The following is a 23,158-nucleotide window of genomic DNA, read 5'->3' as shown; positions in this document are numbered from 1 at the left end:
ATGGCTAAAGAAAGGGAAGTCTTTGTTAAAAGGAAGATTTCCCCACCCCCCACCCCGGGAATAGGAAGACCAAATGGGGGGAGAAAGTAGGTAGAAGGAAGTTTCTTCATCTGTGATCTTGAGAAAAGCTGTCTACTTCATGATTTTGTCTGCTTCTGGGACCTGGGAAATTGGCCCTGAAAATTCTTAGTTTAAGGTCACCTTAGAGGTGGTCTTCCAGTGGTCCTGGGAGTGCTGCCAATTTGGATCAGAGCTGGCAGGGCGCATGTGAATCCAAGAGGATGGCAGTGCAAATGGTTAGCAGTTTGTAAGGACTGACCCAGCACGATAACAATGCGGACTTTCTTCTAAAAAGCTTAATGTACATCCAGTCTTCTGGTCAAAGGGGATAGCAAGGCTTGCCAGTCAGTGGACGCCACACCCTTTTTTTACCTGTTGATAATCTCCACGTTTGCTGGTTAGTTCCTACAGAGCAAGTCATGGTATCAAATTTCTTACCTCAGTTCCTAGAGTGTTCACTCAATCAGAAATAGAAGATTTAGAGATGCCATTAGGCAGAGGGCAACCAAATGCTGTTTCAAAAGGGTTAATTCACAACCTCTGTTTGGAGTATGCTGAATTTTTATAAGGGCCAGAGGTAGTGCCTCTGGCCATTAAGTCCAGTTTCTTGATAAACTTTTCCTAAAGTCCTTCTGATGTCTACATTTTTGTGTGCTGTTTGCCCCGAGGATTAGGGATGGTGCAGGGGTTAGAATTTTAATGAGTACCCCAAAGTTTTTACGAGCTTTGATTTGTAATTTGTTTGTGATGTGTTTCTACTATAAAATGAGCTCCTTGGTCTGACTCAGTCCATAGAGGAATACCGAAACGAGAAATAATCTAGGTACTAATTTCTTCACCACTGTGTCAGTGTTGGCTTGTCCAGTTGGGTAGCGTTTAGTTCATCAGTTACCATGTACACACTAAACCACTGGGAATGGCCTAAAGCTGGAAGGAAAACTATGGAGTCCATTTGGTGTCCTGCAAGGGACAGTGTGATACAGGAGAGTATTTCTTTACCCACAGTTTGGTGTCGAGGTTGCATGTCACTGACTGGACACTGCTCACTCCAGGGCTGCTGCTGTTGCTGAGAAGTCCTGGGACTTCTAACACAAGCCAGCAGAAGGTAAGAATTCTGCCAGTCTCCCAGGTTTCTGCCTGTAGTATCCAGTCAAATGAGAATGGTAAGAGTGTCTCCTTGTCATTTTCTCTTTCTGAATTTCGATTAGCAAGAGAAAACATTTCTGTGAACCATTTTGGGCATTATAGTGACTCTGGAGTCTTGTATTGAGTACTCTTGTTTTCTATTTCGAATGTCTGTAGAAAAAGAAAAGCTTAAAACACAATCTGTACCCCCCAGCACCCTCAGAGGGTACATTTTTCCCTTTCTGAGGGACAGTACACCATCAAATGACAGGATCAACTGATTCTCAGTGGGACCCTAGATCCAACAATTAAACTTAGAGTGGAGAATCAGACACTGGAATTCTTAATTGACACTGGTGCAACTTTACTATCCATTCAGAGGGTTTATCTCTGCCTGTCACCCCTGATTCTATCCAGGCTGTCTAATTCTCTGGGTAATCTGTTTCATTGCCCACATCTCAGGCAATGAGATGTTTTCATGCCCACCTCAGTATCCTTAGGACTTGCAATTCTTTTATTTCTTTTCCATCATTACTACTTTGCATGCCTATCATAGTTTTCTTTGAGAGTTGTACAGTCATCAAAACTAATTGCTGTTTGTTGCAACTTCTTTATCTTCATCGTGGCCTTTTAGCTGCTCCCACTATTAATCTGGCTCCACTCCACTCAGCAAGCCTGGTACCCAGCAAACACCCTTTGCTTCAGCCAGATTGCTTTCATCTTATTCCTCATGGAGACCTTTTTCCTCTTGGCCTTTGGGCTTTGATGCATGTTGCTTTCATTAAACTGAAATGTTGCCCCACCTACCATAATCCTCCTCCTCCTTTTTCAGTTCAAATGTCAACTTTAAAAAGCTTTTCTCACTACAATTCATGTCATCTCTCCATTCTCAGTATTTTTAACATACCAGTGACAAAAAAATAACATTTAACTCATCTCCAACTGCTTTATATGCCATGCTTTCTTCAGTGATGTATTTGTCCCATGGTGTTTTGACTTTCTTCTGCATCAGTCACCCTCTACATTCTGTAACAGCCACCTGTTGATGAGGCTGTCTGTTGATCATTTTTCAAAATTTCTCTACCTCAGCTAAAAAAACATGGAATTTTTTTTACATATTGTTTGGTGCATTGGCTAGCTTTGTAGCACAATTTTATGTAAATTATCTCCCCTATCAGAGTATTAAGTATTCTTTAGGAGGGAGACTGTACTTTTACCATCTTTGCAGCCTTGATAGTCCTTCAGACAACACCTTGAATGTGAAAGAAATTAAATGTTTATTCAGTTATATTTTGTCTTCTGCAACCACTGATAGAATCTTGGTCAAAAAATGTAATTGCATTCTCTCTTTTGTAACATAATAGTGTAATGATACCACTGAGATCTACCACCACTGGTTCACTGCTCTCGGTGGGGTACTTTGTCAGGTTTTTCTCAAGTACCAGTAATCAATCCGTACTAACCCATTCCCTCATTTTGGATTTCATGTCTTTTATTTCGATGACTACTTCTTAAATGCCTACTTTGTGTCAGGCGCTGTCTGAGAAGCCAGAGGAGATACAGATGCAGTAGTCATCCAGTTCATTAAAAGTACTGATTGAGGACATCTCGCAGACATGGGATATTCAGACATTCTTGTCCCAGAGCCTTGGGATTCTGCATCATGTCGGGGTGTTAGGAAGGCTAAGCAGGACTGACTGAATAAACTGCTTACCCTCTTCCCCCAATCTACTTGCACATATACAGACTTCAACCTTCAGCACTCAGTTTTATTTTATTTTTCGTGTTTATTTTTTGGGGGGAGTATTTCATAAAAGATTTGATTTCAAAATGAAGATGGCATTTTGCTGCATTTTGAAGTTTAAAAGCAACTTCAATGTGGCCAAGCTTCATTGGTAGGCATAGATGACAAAGATGTTGAAACCCACAGACTTGAAGTCTCATTATGCTATCCTATAGAGCAATCAACCTGTTTTTGTTTTATTGAAAGATACTGAAGGGATGGTTATGAAGGTGCAGATTGAAAGGTTAGTCAATACATGACGTGTCTTCTCTCATAAAAGTTATATAATAAGCTTCCAAGAGTAAATGTGACAGTATTCACATAGGTGTGAACTAGAATAACAGTGTTAAGCACATAGAGGTCAAGAAGATAACTGCCATATATAAAAGATTAACCTGAATTACACTTATATTTTATAAGTGTGAGAAATGTCAACATGTTAACAGCAGTTAACTCTGGGAGATGGAATGACAGATCATTTTATTCACTGTGGCTTTTCCACAAAGTAGGGAAGTTGGGAAGAACACATTTTGAAATAAGTTAGGAAACAAACAAGAAATAGTCTAGGTCAGAATGATTACTTAACTATTTCTAACATCTGATCACAGGCACTTGGCACATAAGTGTCACAAGATTATAATGATTTATAACAGTGTTTTGCAAACTGGGTTTCATGGAGCTCCATGTTTACTCAGGGAAGACGGCGGAACCAACATGAAATGGAGGCAATAGATGTATGGATTGAGGCTTTAGGCCTGTACATAAAAAACTCGTCTTTTATGTTCATATCTATAAACATGCTCTGTTAGAAAACAGATTTAATTTTTTCCTGTCCGGTGAGAGGTCTGTCAAAAAATCACCTTGGGAGAGCCATGTTCAAAATGGTGGAGTAGGCTGCTCCATGCCCCCTTCCCTTCACAGAAACAATGAAAAATAAGCAGAAACTATTTGAAACAAGTTTGTCGGAACTCTGAGAAATAGTCAAAGATTTCCAGAAACTAAGCAGATTGAGTCAAAATGTGTGAAAGACTTTGACATAATTGAAGAAATAGATCTAACATGACTTGAAAATTTCAGTACTCTTCTTTCAGTAATGAGCAAAATAGCTGATCTAGACAGAAGATCAGTAAGAAAACAGAGGACTTGGAGATAAAATCAAATACCGTATGATATCACTTATATGTGGAATCGGAAAGAAAAAAACAACGCAAAGAATATAACAAAGAAACAGGCTCTCAGATGTAGAGAACAAACTAGTGGTTACCAATAGGGAGAGGAAAGTGGGGAGGGGCAAGTTAGGGGTAGGAGAATAAGAGGTACAAACTGCTGTGTATAAAATAAGCTACAAGGATACATTGCACAACACGGAATATAGACAGTATTTTATAAATGGAGTGTAACGTTTAAAAAGTGTGTCACTATGTTGTACATCTGAAGCTTATATCGTACATCACCTGTGCCTCAATTAAAAAAAAAGAAAATAGAGGGCTTGAAGGACACTATAAGCCAATGAGACACAATAGAGATGTATACAATACTCCACACAAAAGCTGCAGAGTATGCTACATCAGTTGTTAACCCGGGCAGATTAAAATAAAGAGTATTGACTTTAGAAACTGGGAAGAATAAAGTTCATAAAGTGTTCAGCATTGCTACCTCATGAAATAATCCTCCATGAATTCTTGCTCAGAATGACTGAAGACGCTGTTGCTCGTTTCATAACACTCATTCAGTTGTATTACTCTGCGTTTCCTAAACTGGCAGCATCAAGCCCTCATAGAATGTGCTGGTTCCGTGCACAGCCCAGAAACTCTTAAGTGTAACTCCAGGGCCATTTTAGACTGTAATGCGTTGAAAGGGTCCAAGAATCCAAACCCAGGGCTCTTACTTTGCCCGTTATCTTATAAAGCTTAACTGAAACATCTCGTGTCCTCACTTCATTTGGGTCATTGTTCAGACATCACCTACTCAGGTTACTTTCCTGATCAGCCTATTTAAAATTGTACTCATATCCCCATGCCTTTTTAAAATCATACTTACTCCTCATCCCTCTTTCTGGCATTGTTTCCTCCTTAGCATTTACACCATCTAATGTACTTTATATTTTACCTTTTTCTCTTATATGTTATTTGTATCCTCCATGGGAACAGGGATTTTTTTTTTTGTCTGTTTTGTTCACTGTTCTAACACCTATATCAATACCTGCATCTAATAAGCACTCAGTAAATATTTGTTGAATAGTATTTTGAAAGAGAATTTACCATTGAAACCATATTAGATAAAATCGAGTCTAGACTCTAGAATGTATTGACTCTCGAACCAGAGTGCTTGGGTTCAAATTCTGGTTCAGCCACTTACTAGTTGTTGACCTTTGACTAACTTATATAATTTTTCTTTGCCTCATCTACCTAATGTGTAAAATGAAAATAGTTTTACTAGTTCTTATAGTATAGAGGAGTTGTTGTGAGGATTAATATGAGTCGATTTTTTTAAAAAAGCTCTGTTTTGTATTGGGGTATACAGCTAATTAACAAACAACACTGTGATCGTTTCAGGTGAACAGTGAAGGGATTCAGCCATACGTACACATGTGTCCATTCTCCCCCAAACTCCTCTCCTGTCCAGGCTGCTGCATAACACTGAGCAGAGTTCCCTGTGCTGTGCAGTAGGACTTTATTGGTTATCCATTTTAAATATAGCAGTGTGTACATGTCAGTCCCAGCCAAACTCCCTAACTATCCCTTCCCTGCCCCGCCTCCATATCCCCCAGCAACCATGAGCTCATTCTCTAAGTCTGTGGATCTTTCTCTTTTGTAAATAAGTTCGTCTGTATCATTTCTCTTTAGAGTCCACATAAAAAGGATGTCATAGGATATTTCTCCTCCTCTGTCTGACTTTGCTCAGTAGGACACTGTATGAGTTGATTTCTGTGAACCATTTTGAACAACGTCTGGCACGTTGTAAACACTGTTACCTTGTGGTGGTAAGAGTTGCATTGAAGTACATTTGAATGAGTGCTGTGTTTCATTGATAAAACATTCACTTACTTATATTTACAATTTTCTCTTTGAATTTAGAGCCAATTTGTATTTTGAAAATTTTGTAGACCTTGGGGAAGTAGCCTTTACATGTACAGTTAGAGGTGAAAATAAGGATGAAAAGTGTCAACTGTAAATCCGGCCTCGTTAGAGTGCAGGAAAGGGCGTATAATCAGAGAAGTTAGCAACAATAGACCAATGGAAAATATAATTCAAGGTATCATATGTTTCTGTGAGAGCCTACAGTACTTCTTTGTAATGGTTATCACTATTGTTTTTGCTTGTTTAATGTCAGTCTTCAACGTGTAGATGGTGCATTTCTGAGCTGGATTCACATCTCCTTGGGAACCAAATAGATCTGTCTCGTGTATATCTGAAACTCATATGTGTCACATGATAGGTGCTTACTTCATATTTAAGAAATATATTCTCTTGGCCAGCTACGATCCGAGGAGGCTATAGTAAACAAGTTACAGTTTTATTCACCATAAGCAAGAATTCATTATTTCCATCTCTAAGAACCTGTTACTTCACCTTCTTTTCTTCCATCTAGGTTCTGTTTACTAGAACTCACTGTGATTCCTTTTACCTCATGTCCTCTGTTGTCTGTCTTTCCTCTATGCCTTTCTACTTTGGCTCATTGTGTGGGAGGAGGAAATTTTCCTCTACCCATTTTGGTTCTGGCTGGACTGAGAATTAAATTGACATGGGATAGGTTAGTAAGAGAAAGTCAAACAGAAAGTAAATAACTTGCACACATAGAAGAGGGCCTCCCTGGTGGCTCAGATGGTAAAGAATCTGCCTGGGATGCAGGAGGCCCAGGCTCAGTCCCTGGGTCAGAAAGATCCCTGGAGAAGGGAATGGCCACCCAGTCCAGTGTTCTTGCCTGGAGAAGTCCATGGACTGAAGAGCTTAGTGGGCCACAGTTCATGGGGTCGCAAAGAGTCAGACCCGACTGAGTGACTGACACTTTCACTTTTTCATACCTAGGGAAATGGAGTAACTTGCCAAAATGGCCAAAACCTTCACCTTAAATACCACCTTCAGCGAGAGATGAAAGAGGATGCTGCTGCTGCTGCTAAGTCGCTTCAGTCGTGTCCGACTCTGTGCGATCCCAAAGACGGCAGCCCACAAGGCTCTGCTGTCCCTGGGATTCTCCAGGCAAGAACACTGGAGTGGGTTGCCATTTCCTTCTCCAGTGCATGAAAGGGAAAAGTGAAAGTGAAGTCACTGAGTCGTGTCCAACTCTCAGCGACCCATGGACTGCAGCCCACCAGGCTCCTCCATCCATGGGATTTTCCAGGCAAGAGTACTGGAGTGGGCTGCCATCGCCTTCTCCGATGAAAGAGGATGTTGGAACTTAAAAGGGAAGTGAGACAGTTCTCATGAAGATGAAGAAGCAGATGCTTGATAAACAAATGTTTGTTGGCCACGCAGAGAAGATGAGACATTGAGACATTGAGTGGCCCCACAGAATTTCCTCCATCACACCTAGCCCATATTCTTTGCAGATATTCGTGGTGATATCTCTATTTTGGGAATAAGCCCTTTATTTAAATATTTTAGGCAGCCAAGAGGAAAGTAGAGAGGCTTTCTAACTCTCTTGTTTCTTAGAAATTATCAATCTGAATTAATCCTTATGCCAAAGAGATATATTTTGGGGGTGGCAAACTTCATTCCCCTCTACCATCGATTGTTACTAGCTGGTGACTTTCTTGTGTATTTAAGTCAGACTCCCAAGAATGAGACCTTAGCTGGTTTAACTAGTTAGAATTACTGGTCTTAGACAAAGTTCTTATAGACTGTTCTCAAGTATATAGATTGACTGTTCTTGGAGCTAGTGGCCTAACCTGTTATGACCTAGGTAGGGTTGATCTAGTTCAGAATAAGCTTATCTGTGTACAGGAACAGCTAAGGCTGTTTGCTTCAGTAGAGGTTCTGTGTGTAAGGACTCAGAATGCTGGATGGGAAAGGCTGGCTTGCTAAGGCTGAGGCTGTTCAGCATGTTCCGTTTATTCACTCCTTTGCAGTTTTTAATGTTTACTGTGTGTTAAAGGGGTATAGTGGGGGTAGGAGTGTAGATACAAGACTCTATCTTCACCCTAATGGAACTCACAGACTAGAGGAGACAAGCAAACTGAATGCAGAAAAATTGTGTGATGTTAGCATGTCATGCTGTGGGAACACAGGATGAATACTTAGTGGCGACTGAAGTGTGAAATAAGCCCCATCCTCACTCAGGTTTTTCTGCCCTAAGGATGTGTTCAAGAGAAGGAGTTCAACGTCACATTTATATCCTTTGATATCCTTCTTATCTTGAGGTCTTGTTTAAAAAATTATCCAAAACAAAGCAAGACATGGCATTAAGTAAAGACTCCTCTCCCTAAAGGACTCTCTTGTTTTTGAGTGGAGAGAGAGTATTGTTTGGCGCTCAGATATTTTTCTCCAGTCAGTGCAGTGAGTATATCTGAATTGTTTGAAAAGAACAGTTATGCCACCTGTAATCTGAGGGATGTGGTCTTAACACTGGGCGGAGATCCTGGGAGAACTTTCTCGCCCTTCTTTAGATGTTTGCTGGTCTTCTCCCTGCACAGGGGTCCTAAGCACTAATCACTGGATGAGTATTTGAGCTCCCTCTTTTCTTCCTGGTAGTCTAGCAGGGAGGACCTCGGTAACCCTTTCATCTGGTGGAATTCTCAGTGGGAATGCTTATGGATGACAGAAGCCCCCTGGGACACTGTGACTGTTGATGTGCTCCAGGCCCCTCACTTTGTTCATCTTCTATTGCTGCGTTGCTTACAGTTCTTTTCCAGTTAATTGTTCAGTAATGCCTGTTCCAGCCAGTAGCCTGAACATGGGTCATTGAGCCTGAATATCACCCTAAATATTAGCACAGACTGAATGAAAGCCTAACCCTACCCCTAAATGACCATCCAGTTTTGAAGATGATGATATTCTGGGTATTCTGATTCAGACCCAGGATTAACCTGAGCATTTGAATCAGTTTGATGACGTTGTTAATGACCAGTGGTGTTCATCATTGAATACTTGCTACTAGTACTTTTTAAAAATTTTAAAAATCATTTCTTATTGAACAGATGAAAGCAACCTTAGGGAATTGTTCAGGAAACCAGGAAAGGTGTCTTCATATTGCTTCTGATTATTTTGGAAGTTGAAACTGAGGAAAGCATTTAATATTACAAACTACACAGTATAGTATGTCAGGTTTTTCTGGAACACCCTGTAGGTGCTGAAATGCGAAGACCTCACATTGGAAATCTTTGAAGGAATTCATGTCTTTGGCCACTAGATGGCAGTCTTGTACTGTAGTTTAGAGGAAGCAAGGTGCAGAAGGTCAAGAAACATTTCGGAGTACAGTTTAGCCTTGAACAACACAGGTTTGCACTACGTGGATTTACTTATACATGGAATTTTTTTCAATAAATAAATACTATATATGATCGGTTGGTTGAGTTCATGGAGCAGTACATATTCAGGGCCGACTGTAAAGTAATACTTGGATCTTCACCTAGGAGGTGGGTGGCACCTCTAACCCCTACTTTTGTTCACGGGTCAGCTGTACTTGGAAAAGTGCATCCATCATCACCCTTCCCTCTTGATCCCATCAAAACCCCCTCCCACTTCTGTTCTGCCCCAGACAACTATCTCACCCACCAGGGGTGTCTTGCTGCCAGTCTCTAATTAATGATAGAAAAATATCTTACTTATTCATACTCATCTCCTAGGAACAGGACTGACCACATAATTGGCAGGTCTCACTATAAAATGAAAATGCAGATCTTGTTCAAACATTATTGAGAATTTTGAGACTCTCGCAGCAGAGCATTCGATGAAGCACCCAGCCTTCCTGGGCCTGCGCAGGTCACACAGCCGTGAAGCCAGCAAGCTTAAGATTTTGGAAGACGTCTTCCTCTCACCAGCCCACCCTCTGTCCTTGCAGCACGTCCCTGGGCTGCATACCAGGGGGGTATTTAGGGCAGAGTCCCTGACTGTTTTTCGGAAACAGGATCTCAGGACTGTATCTTAGCAATAGAGGTCTAGTTAGCTCATTTTAAAGATGATTGAACTAAACTCCGAAGAGATGAAATGACTGGCCCCAAGTGCCCATCTAGTTGTCACAGCTTGAACCAGAACTAAGAGTTCTCATCCACCAGCTAGGGGCCATCTACCACACAGGCCTCGTGATGGCTATGTTAAGAAAAGAATTACCTTGTCTCCTCCAGCTAGACTTTGCTCTGTTTTCTCTGCAAGAGAAGGGCACAGGGGCGTATTACTTGGTAACATTTATTGTGTACCAGCTATATGCTGAGCACTATGGTAGATGTTTTGTATATAATACCTCAGTTGATACCACATCAGAAAATCATTGCTACTTTTCCCTGTTTTTCAAGTGAGAAAAATTAAGGCTCAGAACTTGAATTTTAGTCCGTAATGGGAAAGATAAGAGTTTGGATAAGTCTATGTGATTCTAAAACCCATTCCCTTTTTGCCACATCATTCCTGAGTTTTAAGAAGGCTGAGTCAGCCTATATTTCCTGAACATTGGTCACATTTTTTATAATCTCTAGATGACCTTGGAGACTCTTACAAGATAATCTGTGTTCTTCAAATTTACAAGCCTGCTCCTGCCTTAAGGCCTTTGTTCTAGGGTATTTCCTCCACTTGAAACATTCTTCCCCCAGATAGTCCATGAATAGGAACCCATGTAAGATAGGTAATAAGGAGATCTGATCACCTAGGGTCTTATAGGCCATTTTAGGACATTGGCTTTTTCTGTAAAAGAAATGAGAGACATTGCAATATTTTGTGCAGAAGAGTAACCTCATCTGATTTTGATTTTTAAAGGATCATTCTGACTGCTGTGTTGAAAAAGGATTTTTAGAGATTATTACAGTAATCAGGAGTAGCCATCATGGTCAACAAAAGAGTCCGAAATGCAGTACTTGGATGCAATCTCAAAAACAACAGAATGATCTCTGTTCGTCTCCAAGGCAAACCATTCAATATCACGGTAATCCAAGTCTATGCCCCAACCAGTAACACTGAAGAAGCTGAAGTTGAATAGTTCTATGAAGACCTACAAGACCTTTTAGAACTAACAAACACCCAAAAAAGATGTCCTTTTCATTATAGGGGACTGGAATGCAAAAGTAGAAAGTCAAGAAACAGCTGGAGTAACAGGCAAATTTGGCCTTGGAATGCGGAATGAAGCAGGGCAAAAACTAATAGAGTTTTGCCAAGAAAATGCACTGGTCATAGAAAACACCCTCTTACAACAACACAAGAGAAGACTCTACACATGGACTTCACCAGATGGTCAACACCGAAATCATACTGATTATATTCTTTGCAGCCAAAGATGGAGAAGCTCTATCCAGTCAACAAAAACAAGACCAGGAGCTGACTGTGGCTCAGATCATGAACTCCTTACTACCAAATTCAGACTTAAATTGAAGAAAGTAGGAAAACCGCTAGACCATTCAGATATGACCTAAATCAAATTCCTTATGATTATACAGTGGAAGTGAGAAGTAGATTTAAGGGCCTAGATCTGATAGATAGAGTGCCTGATGAACTATGGACTGAGGTTCATGACATTGTACAGGAGACAGGGATCAAGACCACCGCATGGAAAAGAAATGCCAAAAAGCAAAATGGCTGTCTGGGGAGGCCTTACAAATAGCTGTGAAAAGAAGAGAAGCGAAAAGCAAAGGAGAAAAAGAAAGGTAAGCCTCTGAATGCAGAATTCCAAAGAATAGCAAGAAGAGATAAGAAAGCCTTCTTCAGCAATCAATGCAAAGATATAGAGGAAAACAACAGAATGGGAAAGACTAGAGATCTCTTCAAGAAAATTAGAGATACCAAGGAAACATTTCATGCAAAGATGGGCTTGATAAAGGACAGAAATGGTCTGGACCTAACAGAAGCAGAAGATATTAAGAAGAGGTGGCAAGAATACACGGAAGAACTGTACAAAAAGATCGTCACAACCCGGATAATCACGATTGTGTGATCACTCATCTAGAGCCAGACATCCTGCAGTGTGAAGTCAGGTGGGCCTTAGAAAGCATCACTACAAACAAAGCTAGTGGAGGTGATGGAATTCCAGTTGAGCTATTTTAAATCCTGAAAGATGATGCTGTGAAAGTGCTGCACTCAATATGCCAGCAAATTTGGAAAACTCAGCAGTGGCCACAGGACTGGAAAAAGTGTTTTCATTCCAATCCCAAAGAAAGGCAATGCCAAAGAATGCTCAAACTACCGCACAACTGCACTCATCTCACACGGTAGTAAAGTAATGCTCAAAATTCTCCAAGCCAGGCTTCAGCAATACGTGAACCATGAACTTCCTGATGTTCAAGCTGTTTTTAGAAAACGTAGAGGAAACAGAGATCTAATTGCCAACATCCACTGGATCATGGAAAAAGCAAGAGAGTTCCAGAAAACATCTATTTCTGCTTTATTGACTATGCCAAAGCCTTTGACTGTATGGATCAAAATAAACTGTGGAAAATTCTGAAGGAGATGGGAATACCAGACCACCTGACCTGCCTCTTGAGAAATCTGTATGCAGGCCAGGAAGCAACAGTTAGAACTGGACATGGAACAACAGACTGGTTCCAGATAGGAAAAGGAGTACATCAAGGCTGTATATTGTCACCCTGCTTATTTAACTTATATGCGGAGTACATCATGAGAAACACTGGGCTGGAAGAAACACAAGCTGGAATCAAGATTGACGGGAGAAGTATCAAAACCTCAGATATGCAGATGACACCACCCTTATGGCAGAAAGTGAAGAGGAGCTAAAAAGCCTCTTGATGCAAGTGAAAGAGGAGAGTGAAAAAGTTGCCTTAAAGCTCAACATTCAGAAAATGAAGATCATGGCATCCGGTCCCATCACTTCATGGGAAATAGATGGGAAACAGTGGAGACAGTGTGAGACTTAATTTTTCTGGGCTCCAAAATCACTGCAGATGTTGACTGCAGCCATTAAATTAAAAGACGCTTACTCTTTGGAAGAAAAGTTATGACTAACCTAGATAGCATATTCAAAAGCAGAGACATTACTTTCCTGACTAACATCCGTCTAGTCAAGGCTATGGTTTTCCAGTAGTCATGTATGGATGTGAGAGTTGGACTGTGAAGAAGGCTGAGCGCCGAAGAATCAATGCTTTTGAACTGTGGTGTTAGAGAAGACTCTTGAGAGTCCCTTGGACTGCAAGGAGATCCAACCAGTCCATTCTGAAGGAGATCAGCCCTGGGATTTCTTTGGAAGGAATGATGCTAAAGCTGAAACTCCAGTACTTTGGCCACCTCATGCGAAGAGTTGACTCCTTGGAAAAGACTTTGATGCTGGGAGGGATTGGGGGCAGGAGGAGAAGGGGACGACAGAGGATGAGATGGCTGAATGGCATCACTGACTTGATGGATGTGAGTCTGAGTGAACTCCGGGAGTTGGTGATGGACAGAGAGGCCTGGCATGCTGCAATTCATGGGGTCGCAAAGAGTCAGTGACAGTAATCAAGGGAAAAATTAGTGGTGACCAAGATGATAGCAGTGGAAGTGATGGGAAGTGGTTGGCGTCTGGATTTATATAGGTATGTGTTAAAGTTTTTAACGTTTTGTTATGGAAAATGTCAAACACATACAGAGGTAGGGAGATAAGTTTAATTTTCCTACTAGGTATACAATGGACCTGTCAGGCGTCAGCATGTCAGATAGGTAGGTAATAAGGGGATTGTTTTAAACAGCTGCAACAATTGTCAACTTGTGACCAACCTCATTTCTGCTATACTACTCTCCACTACCTCCCCTATCCTAGATTGGGGAGGAAGCAGTTTGAAGGGAACCCCAAATGCCATATTCCATTTGTAAATGTTCAGCTTTTACCACCCAGCTGCTCCTGTAATAACTGCTCCTCAGGGTATTCTGTAGTTTACCCTGCGGCTCTTGCTTGCTCATAGCTTCTGTACTCATGGTTTTTACTTACTGTCTGCCCTCTCTGTCCTCTTGAAACCTTTTTCCTTCTACCAATTATCGTGTATCTCTGAAATTCATTCTAGGTTCAGTTTGTTGTTCGTTCTGCGAGTTCATAAACTGGCCAGACTGTGTTAGAGTTGTTGCTGTTGGGTCAGACGCCCTCTCTAGGTCCTTTCAGTTGGCACTGAAAGGTCAGTTTCAAGGTCAGTTTCCCAGAGAGAGGTTATAACAATGGCAGTCACTTAGCAAACAATACGCTGCTCTCCAGTACTAATAAATAGTGGAGATTTAGTGCTAAGAAAGGATGTAAATTATTAACAAAAAAAAGTGAGCCTGCAATAAGGCTAGAAATAGATAAGTGCCTAACCACTTAATTGCCATTGTTTTACAGTCTGCCCTGACTCCTTTGGAGTGCTGTTCTTGGGTGCCACGAAAGAATTAAGGGTTTTTTGTGTGTTTTTTTAAAAGATATATTTCTTTATAGTAGGCTGAGTAATAGCATAGATGATAATGTACTAAGAGTCAAGACCTACATTTAATTCCTGTGTTCCTTATGGACTCTCTGCAACATTAGACAAGCGAATAAACTTCTCTATACTATAGATTTTCCACTGTCAGATGAAATTAATTCCTGCCCTTTTCCTACTTCACATATGTAGACAAGATCCTAGAGGTAGAAGCACTTTGAACCTTTATTTCTAGAAAGTGTGAAAAATCTAAGTAGTTACTGTTTTCAATGTGAAGATTTTAATAAAGTTATAAAATGAACAGTGGATTTAAGTTCCTGTTTTTGTAAAAGATTATATTCTTTAATCTGTTCATCTTCAACATGTACACAAACATTTTTCTTTCTACATTGTAATGTATGTGCCATGTTTATATACAGCTTAGAACAGTACCTGGAACTTGGTAAGAACTATATAAATGTTAGCTATTACCTTCATCAATGTGAAAAATAGTCAAAACGAAAGTCCATAGAGCCAAATGCTTAAAAACTTTACCACCTCTGTCCCCTGTATGCATACCGACCTAAAATGGAATTGGTTGAAATACATAAAGTAGTATATTATGTGAGTATATGAGTGAAAGAAAACTTTTGGGAACCTAAAAAACTGTCAGTGTATGTGTTTATGAATAAAAGGGGAGGGGTGACATTTGAAGATGACATTTTTGGTGCCTGATAGCCCACTTGTTCTCAAAGACTGCTTAGTGTACCTGCTGCATCAGAACCACTTGGGAGTTCTCTAAAATCCCTGGTTCTGTTTTCAGAGATTCTGACCTAATAGGATAATGGTAGAGATTAAGCATGCAAACAGTTCTTAAGTTTCTCAGATGATCATGCTGCTTACCCAGGTCTGGGAATCACTGGCAATGCAGAAAAATAAAATGCACTTTACCTTAGCACATCATTTGTTTCCTGTCGTTTTGTTCAGAATGGTATGTATGTATGGAGAAATACACAAATCCGCAGCCAGAGGAGAAGATGGAGGATCTCTATTAAAATCAGAATAGTGATTTTCTCTGGCTTATGGGTTATGGAAATATTTATTTTGCATTTGTTTTCCTTAGTTCTAAACTTTCTGGTTAAATATGTATTATTTTTATAATAAATGTTGCTAAGGGAAATATTTACCAGTACAAGATTATAAAGACCCCCATGCAGTATATGTCTTTAATTTACCAAATGTGGGGAAAAACCCAAAACAGTCTATTAATGCATATGTCTTTTTTTTAAGAGAGACTACTTTTAAAGCAATGTGGGAACAATGTTTATTCATATGTTTTTTAAAATGTCACATTCTTTTAGAACACCAGTAAATACATCTTAGAAAATTTAAGACAAGTTAAATCCTAATTAGCTTTTACATGTTTTTCTTTGGTGAGACTGGAGATATAAGCCATTCACCAATGCTTATAAAAGATCTAGTCAATCAGCAACTTTATACCAGATGAGGAGAGGAAAGCATTTCTGGTTCAGTACAGATTTTCCGTCTAATCTGTGTTCTGGGCGGTGCTCCAGGAACAGTGCTCATTCCTTTTTGAAAATCCTCTTGGCCTCCACACCTTCATATGTGTAAGTCTGAAAGGTGTTCACAAACGAAGAAGAATTTGACATTAAGATTAGAGGCTCAATTAAGAAAAATATTAGTAGAGTTTAGCTTCAGAATGCATTTTTTTTCTTGATAGCCACATTTTATACAGATAGAGGAGACATTCATTTAAAAATATGTTTTGGTTTGTAGTCACATTTTCGGTTAAAATAGGCTCAATGTGTTGACGTACATAAGTTCTCTTCAAATAGGCATCAGAAAATACCTATAAAACTCAGTAATATTTATGAGAAAAGTAATAGTCTGTTTGTTGATGATTTAACTCAGCAACCCCCCAGATAAAAATCATTGCTATGTAATTATTTTTGTCTTCGGAAAATAACTCACCTGGACCATTTCGCCACCTATAATTTCTCGGACAGTGTTTAGTTCATTTCCATTGTCCAACCGTTTAAATTTTCCGACAAGTTTATCTCCCTCCAGGGCCCACGCCCCCTGTGTAAGATTTCAAAATAATAATAATAATAAAACATTTTTAAGGGTCTTAGATGTGTCTGGCACTGTTCTGAGGCCTACAGATCTACTTCTTCAAACTTCACTGTAACCCTATGAAGTAAATATGTTTCTCTCCATTGCACAGATGAAAAAACTGAAATACAGTAATTAAAGTCACAAAGCCAAGCTTGCACCTAGATTACTGGGGCTCTAGAGTACATGCTGGTAACCATCTGGCTCTGTAGTTTCCAAGTGCTGAATCGTAAGGCAGATAATTGGGGCTTCTCTTTACTAAGTCATTCACATTAAAAAGAGTGTTCTAAGTTTAATCATGGTTCATATTAGTTTCACAGAGAAGTTAACAAGCTTGTGCTTGATTTAATTTATGTATTTGTGGTTAACAGTTAAAATGCAGCCATAATTGATAAAATCTTTGGCAGCTTAATTGTCATTGCAAACATGTTTAATTTAACCAGAAAAGTTCTAAGTGGAAACATTTTATTAAAAACCAGTTGAAAAACGTGACCCCATTTTATATCTTAAAATTTTCTATCTTCAATAGTAAAAAGTGAATTCCCAGAGACCTACATTGTGACCTTGGACCTTTCTATTTGGTCACACCTTCTAATTTATTCATTTATTTTATCATTTCAATTCCATGTCTATTACATTTAAGTTAGATAGCTCTAGAAGCTTTTATTGCTGTCAGATATGTTGAAAACACTGAAATTTTCTTTATGAAATAGGTGTATACTCAGTCATTCAAAGGATATTTTTCTAATTGCTTAATCCAGGTTCTTTAATAGATACGTATGAAAATCAAAACATTTTTAAATACTCTGCTAACTTGTATGATGTTTAATATGGACAAACTCCACTGACTGCTTCAGTAAATGAAGGAGACCTACATTCATTAAGCGATCCAGTGGAAGAAAACAGAGATTATTTTTGTAGTATGTAGAAAAATCAGGAATGCTTTGCTTATAAAAAATTTCTTACACTGAGTTCAGTTCCGTCTGCGAGGCTGTAGTTAAAAGTGACACCAAGCTCAAAAATAATTTCGATGCTTCGAAAAGTGCTTGATTCTTTGACTGTGAATTTATTTCCTTCTTGGGTAATTATCAGTTTCAAATTATCATGAGCTGCAAGCTTCCTTTTCACCACATTAATACCTGCAAAGGGAAAGAGATTGGAGGAAATAAAGTCAAAATGCCATGGAAGGTGCTACTTTTCCAAGTTCTGTTTTAACTAGTTCATTAACCAGTTAATATTTTGTGGGTGAAGAGGAATACCTGATCATATTGCCTTTGCACAAGAGCATTCAGATTGCTTCTGTAGAAAAAGTACAAGCTCAATCATATCAAACTATTTTTCTAAAACTGAAAAAAAATTAAATGAAGCATAGAATTGTAGAATCTTAGAACTAATTTTTTAAAAAATTATAAATATTTTTGTTTCAGTGTTAAGTAAATCAAATTCCAGGGATATCAAATGAAGGATTAAGAAAGTACATTTATATATTTATAAGGATTATACTACTTTAATTCCACATGTATGGTACACTTTCTTTTTTAATGTCCCTTTGCTTTCCATGGCTTTAAAATTTTGAATTTCATAATTCTCTTTGCTTTTTGTGGTATTTCTATCATAGAAATGAGAAAATTAGCAAATATTACATGAAATTCATTATTATAAGAAATGTGAACTTGGAATTCCTAAACTACAGGATATAATTGATGCAGATTTTTATTTTTAGGGAATGACCAATCTTTTTGCCCATAGTGCTCAGTGTATGGGCTGCCAGAGTAGTGGTATAGATATTCAAATCTGTTAAATTAAAACTTCTGTAGGAACTACATGCTGTCGTGAGAGCATTCCAAAAGCTCTGCAAGCCAGAGCAAGAGAATTAAGTCTCATTTGTTTCCATTGCTTTATTAAATGGCCTTTGCTTTTCCACCCCCTAGAATTTAATATTTTAAAGTATGAAAGTTATCATTATGCTCTGCCATATTTTACTTTCTAAACAAACAGAAAACAAACAAAAAACCATTCAATTTTCAGTCACCAGTTGACATAAATGAAACATATCTGGATGTTTTTTGTGTTTTAGAGAACAGTGCCCCAAAATCTTTTCTTCCACTGGTGAGAGTGTATTCTTTCTAATGTAAGAAGTGAGAGTGTGGTTTTCCCTACACTGAACCAGCACGCATTCTTGATCCTCACCAGCACAACAGGTGCCATTGCCTAAGCCTTGAGGTTTAGAAGGAGTTAAAGATGTCTGTGAAAAACAAAAGAACAAGCTATTAAAGTATTAAGCACTTACCCATTTTTTCCATGAACTTTTCATAGTTCTCATTTCTGTCTACCTTCCAAGTACCATCAAACGCCATGGTCTCCAGTTAACTCAGCTTCTGAGCAATCAGAGATTCAGGTCCGTCCTTAGGAGAGAATTTATTCTATTTCTTATCTTAGAACCAGCTTCATATTGTGATGTGGAAGTTTAAAGTTCAAGAGGCCACTTGACTTCATTAATGCCAAACCTTCTAGTTTCTATAAATTTCTTAGCTCCCCTTCTGAAATTCAACAGCAATAAACATGATAAGCCTATGTATTCTATCTCAAACTATGACTTACAGGTACAATTATTTCAAGAGTTAGAATGCATTCTGTATGAAGATAGTTTTTCTGTTTGCAAGTTCAAAGTGCACACTTTGTTGGATGTAGCATAATTTAGAGCATATATCAAATAGGTTTTGGAAAATGAGACTATTAATGACCTATCCCTTTTTTATAACAGCAATTACCTTGTAAGTAATGTAAGACTTCATGACCAAATACAGCTGAAAAGTTTATGTTAATAGGATATTGAGACTGGAATTTTATTTATTTTTCTAATATGTCCTTTTGCAGTGTGTTTTTGGGTTTCCAGGACTTTGGGTAAATATCCTGGCACCTGGTACGGTGCATGACACACAATAGGGACCGATTATATTTTTGTTTTGGTCTTAAATGCTGGCAGGCCACTAAGAAAAATTTCAAGAGGTAGAAACATGGATGGATGTCATGAAAACTCCCATAAGTGAAAGAATCTGTAGACATCTGCCATGTGCAGAAAAAACGAAAGCCAGATGTCAGCTATGCCATTAACTAAAACCATTCCTGTATTTACTTTCCCAGTACTCAAACCACTGTATTTGGTTAAGAAAATCCTTGATATTTGGTTAAGAAAATCCTTGATTTTCTTTTGTCTATTAGAAAGTCACCTAAAGTGTGTTTATTTAGGTAGTTTTTGACACGTACTAGTGATTAACTTGGGACCAGATAGGACTTGGATTTGCCTGTTAAGATCAGAGTAGTGCTTTAGCTCCCTTTGGAAATACAACTTGCCTCTCTGTGATCTCGCAGTGACTGAAATACAAGTGCCTGACTCCAGAAGGTGGGGAGGAAGCACCTAGAATGGCTTCTTACCATTGTTCACCTAACACTGCCCTTTATCTCATGGCTACCTTGGGCTTCCCAGGAAGAGCAGAATAAGATTAGATGAGGGCAAATAGCACTTGGACCCATGCAGACCTGCTAACAAATGGCCATGTTAACCTTTCATCTTCCATTTATCAGTAGCAGTAACCTAATTTAAAATCAGTTAGAAATCCCTGTTCTCTCTATAGCGTGGAATCACTGACATTTGAAAAAATGATTAGATTGGATTTTTAACATCATACATTTCCCTGCAGCTTCCAAGCTCTGTATCTTCTTACCTCTTACCTGGACCCCATCTAGAAAAGGTCATACAGAACCAGTGGCCAGTTTCCCTTACAGACCTCTCATACTGATGATACAGTTGGGCAGTCAGCTGAGGGCCGACTCAGTCCTTTATTTTCTTCTTTGATAATACTAGAAGGTTTAGGGTCCTGCTTCTGCAGCTTGGGAAAGTGGGTGGGGTAGAGGTGCTTGGTGGGGGCGGGGGCGGGTGGTACTGATGCTGAAGAGGTAGAGTTGTACCCTCTATATGAGAGTCGTACTCTCTGTATGGACTCCGCAGTCCACGTCAGCCACTGAGTTGTGTGGAAGTAGTGGAAGTCAGCAGAAGCTCCTGTTCATCCCTGTCCCATTCCTCCAAGAGAAAGTACAAACCACATTCCTTACCGTGGTTTCCGACGCCCCTTCTTATATCTTGGGTCTCCTGTCATTCCTTACTGTGTACTCTGAGATCTAATATATCGAACTCCTTGCAGTCCTCAGTCTTGTGAATGTGCCTGCTTTCTGTTGCTTCAGGTCACAGCTTGGTCACTGAGTGCTCCAGGAAACATGTCCTGAGCCACAGAGACTGGGTCAGGTGAGTCCACGGCTTTCGAGTGCAGTGACCTTCTAAGAGCCTCAGCGTAGCTCATAAAAGACAAAAGGAGTTGATGCCTGACCCTCATTTGTATCATCATGAAGTACAGAGAGTGATAGCATGATGAGGGACAGTACGATGCTTCAAGCTCATTTACAAAGAATGGTTTTCTAGAGATCACAGAAACCCTTTTAGCCTGTTGTAAAGCTGAAGGGAAAGTTTTTCTATTTTTTAAAATATATATCACTTATGGGAAATAGCATTTTCAGAATTTCTGAACCCTGCTTTTCAGTGCCAAGTTATTTAACTTTTACATGTCAGAGAAAGGTAGTGGTTTCTCTGAGGGCCCTGTAAGAGGATTTGAGGGACAGATGTAAGGAGCAGCAGAAAAGTCTTAAAGCACCTGTCCAGTTCCTAGCAGTGAATGGGGAATGAGGGAGAATTCTGAAGTTTGCCTACAGAGTTTGCTTCCTTCTGTTTTAACCATAAGCCTCTAAATTTTAGAAACACTAAGACCTTTTAAATTATGTTTTAGGATTTTGTGTGTGAGACTGATGGCTGATTTTCTTCCAAAAAAGGCTATAAAGTTACAGCAGTGTACAAGGATGTATCTGCCAAATAATGGTGAGTGCAACCTGCTAATTGTCATTAACAACAGGCAGCCATTTTTAAAATTTTAATTGGAGGTTAGTTACTTTATAATATTGTATTGGTTTTGCCATACATTGACATGAATCAGCCATGGGTTTACATGTGTTCCCCATCCTGAACCCCCCACCCACCTCCTTCCCCATCCCATCCCTCTGGGTCATCCCAGTGCACCAGCCCTGAGCACTCTGTTTCATGCATCAAACCTGGGCTGGTGATCTGTTTCACATATGATAATATACATGTTTCAATGCTATTCTCTCAGATCATCCCACCCTCGCCCTCTCCCACAGAGTCCAAAAGTCTGGTTTTTACATCTGTGTCTCTTTTGCTGTCTTGCATACAGGGTCATCGTTACCATCTTTCTAAATTCCATATATATGCGTTAGTATACTGTTTTGGTGTTTTTCTTTCTGGCTTACTTCACTCTGTTTAATAGACTTCAATTTCATCCACCTCATTAGAACTGATTCAAATGCATTCTTTTTAATAGCTGAGTAATATTCCATTGTGAATATGTACCACAGCTTTCTTATCCATTCGTCTGCTGATGGACATCTAGGTTGCTTCCCTGTCCTGGCTATTATAAACATTGCTGCAATGAACACTGGGATACACGTGTCTCTTTCAGTTCCTGTTTCCTCAGTGTTATGCCCAGCAGTGGGATTGTTGGGTTGTAAGGCAGTTCTATTTCCAGTTTTTTAAGGAATCTCCACACTGTTCTCCATAGTGGCTGTACTAGTTTGCATTCCCACCAACAGTGTAAGAGGGTTCCTTTTTCTTTGCACCCTCTCCAGCATTTATTGTTTATAGACTTTTTGACAGCAGCCATTCTGACCAGCATGAGATGGTACCTCATTGTGGTTTTGATTTGCATTTCTCTGGTAATGAGTGATGTTGAGCATCTTTTCATGTGTTTGTTAGCAAGGCAGCCATTTTATAGGATCCACATGTGTTGGTTGAATGATGTTATGTGAAGGATTTGTGACTGCCTCTTCTGCCTTTTTTTTTTTTTTTTTTGATATTTATGTATCTGGGTCTTAGTTGCGGGGTCTTTAGTTGTGGCGTGTGGGGTCTAGTTCCCTGACGAGGGATCAAACCCAGGCCCCCTGCATTGGGAGCATGAAGTCTTAACCCCTAGACCACCAGGGAAGTCTCTGCCTTATCTTTTTTTAATCTGGGTCTGTTCACCCAAATAATGAGTCTCCCTCCAGCAGTTTGAGTGAGAGTTTGCTCATTTCCTATGCCCCTCATACCACAGTCAGAGGAAGATGGGTTTGCATTCTCGCTCCCCATTCCCACACCCATTACGTTTCTGACATTTTTTTTCTTTTTTAGTTCTACCGGTTTATTGCTACCAACGAGTCTCCCTCTGCCCTCATGCTTGTGAGCTCAGTCATGTAACCCCAGGGACTCCCATGTCAGGCTCCTCTGTCCATGACGTTTCCAGGCAAGAATACTGGAGGGGGTTGCCATTTCCTTCTCCTTTACGGAAATCTTTTCCTTTGAGACCATTTCCATTTGGCTGTCAGCTTCTGGCCTACTTCATCATCATTATCTACCATCTAATCCATCTATCATTATCTACTGTCTGTCCCCGTTTATCATTGTTATCTAA

General features: G+C 39.6%; 2 protein-coding genes across 7 annotated transcripts in view; one reads left to right on the top strand and one right to left on the bottom strand.

Moving 5' to 3' along the window:
• Positions 1-23,158, top strand: part of USP53 (ubiquitin specific peptidase 53) — a 146,350-nt gene that overhangs the window by 66,512 nt on the left and 56,680 nt on the right. For 2 of the 6 annotated variants that reach the window (XM_060416683.1, XM_060416681.1), the window contains exons 17-18: positions 20,832-20,892; positions 21,428-21,516. The exons of 2 other annotated variants lie outside the window; for them this stretch is intronic. The gene's annotated coding sequence lies outside the window, so the exon portion shown is untranslated. Of the gene's footprint in view, positions 1-1,065; positions 1,166-20,831; positions 20,893-21,427; positions 21,517-23,158 lie in introns of all 6 variants that reach the window. 2 more of the 6 variants (XM_060416682.1, XM_060416684.1) reach the window with 2 other exon arrangements.
• On the bottom strand, positions 15,756-18,983 carry FABP2 (fatty acid binding protein 2). The gene is made up of 4 exons (XM_004009588.5): positions 18,880-18,983; positions 17,556-17,728; positions 16,449-16,556; positions 15,756-16,090 (listed from the first exon to the last, which is right to left on the bottom strand). The coding sequence occupies exons 1-4, from the start codon at positions 18,944-18,946 to the stop codon at positions 16,040-16,042; spliced, it is 399 nt and encodes a 132-aa protein (XP_004009637.1). The 5' UTR covers positions 18,947-18,983; the 3' UTR covers positions 15,756-16,039.

The sequence above is a fragment of the Ovis aries genome, chromosome 6 (assembly GCF_016772045.2).
Source record: "Ovis aries strain OAR_USU_Benz2616 breed Rambouillet chromosome 6, ARS-UI_Ramb_v3.0, whole genome shotgun sequence".
Classification (NCBI taxonomy): domain Eukaryota; kingdom Metazoa; phylum Chordata; class Mammalia; order Artiodactyla; family Bovidae; genus Ovis; species Ovis aries.
Note: the sequence above shows the minus strand (reverse complement) of the source record. Positions and strands in the feature narration are given on the sequence as shown.

Bases quoted from the DNA above. Each gene is read 5' to 3' on its own strand.
- FABP2 (XM_004009588.5), bottom strand. From the start codon at position 18,946: ATGGCGTTTGATGGTACTTGGAAGGTAGACAGAAATGAGAACTATGAA. The intron at 16,557-17,555 runs GTAAGAAATTTT...AATCTTACACAG, and splicing joins CAGACGGAACTGAACTCAGT to GGGGCGTGGGCCCTGGAGGG. The intron at 16,091-16,448 runs GTGAGTTATTTT...AACACCTTTCAG, and splicing joins TAGGTGGCGAAATGGTCCAG to ACTTACACATATGAAGGTGT.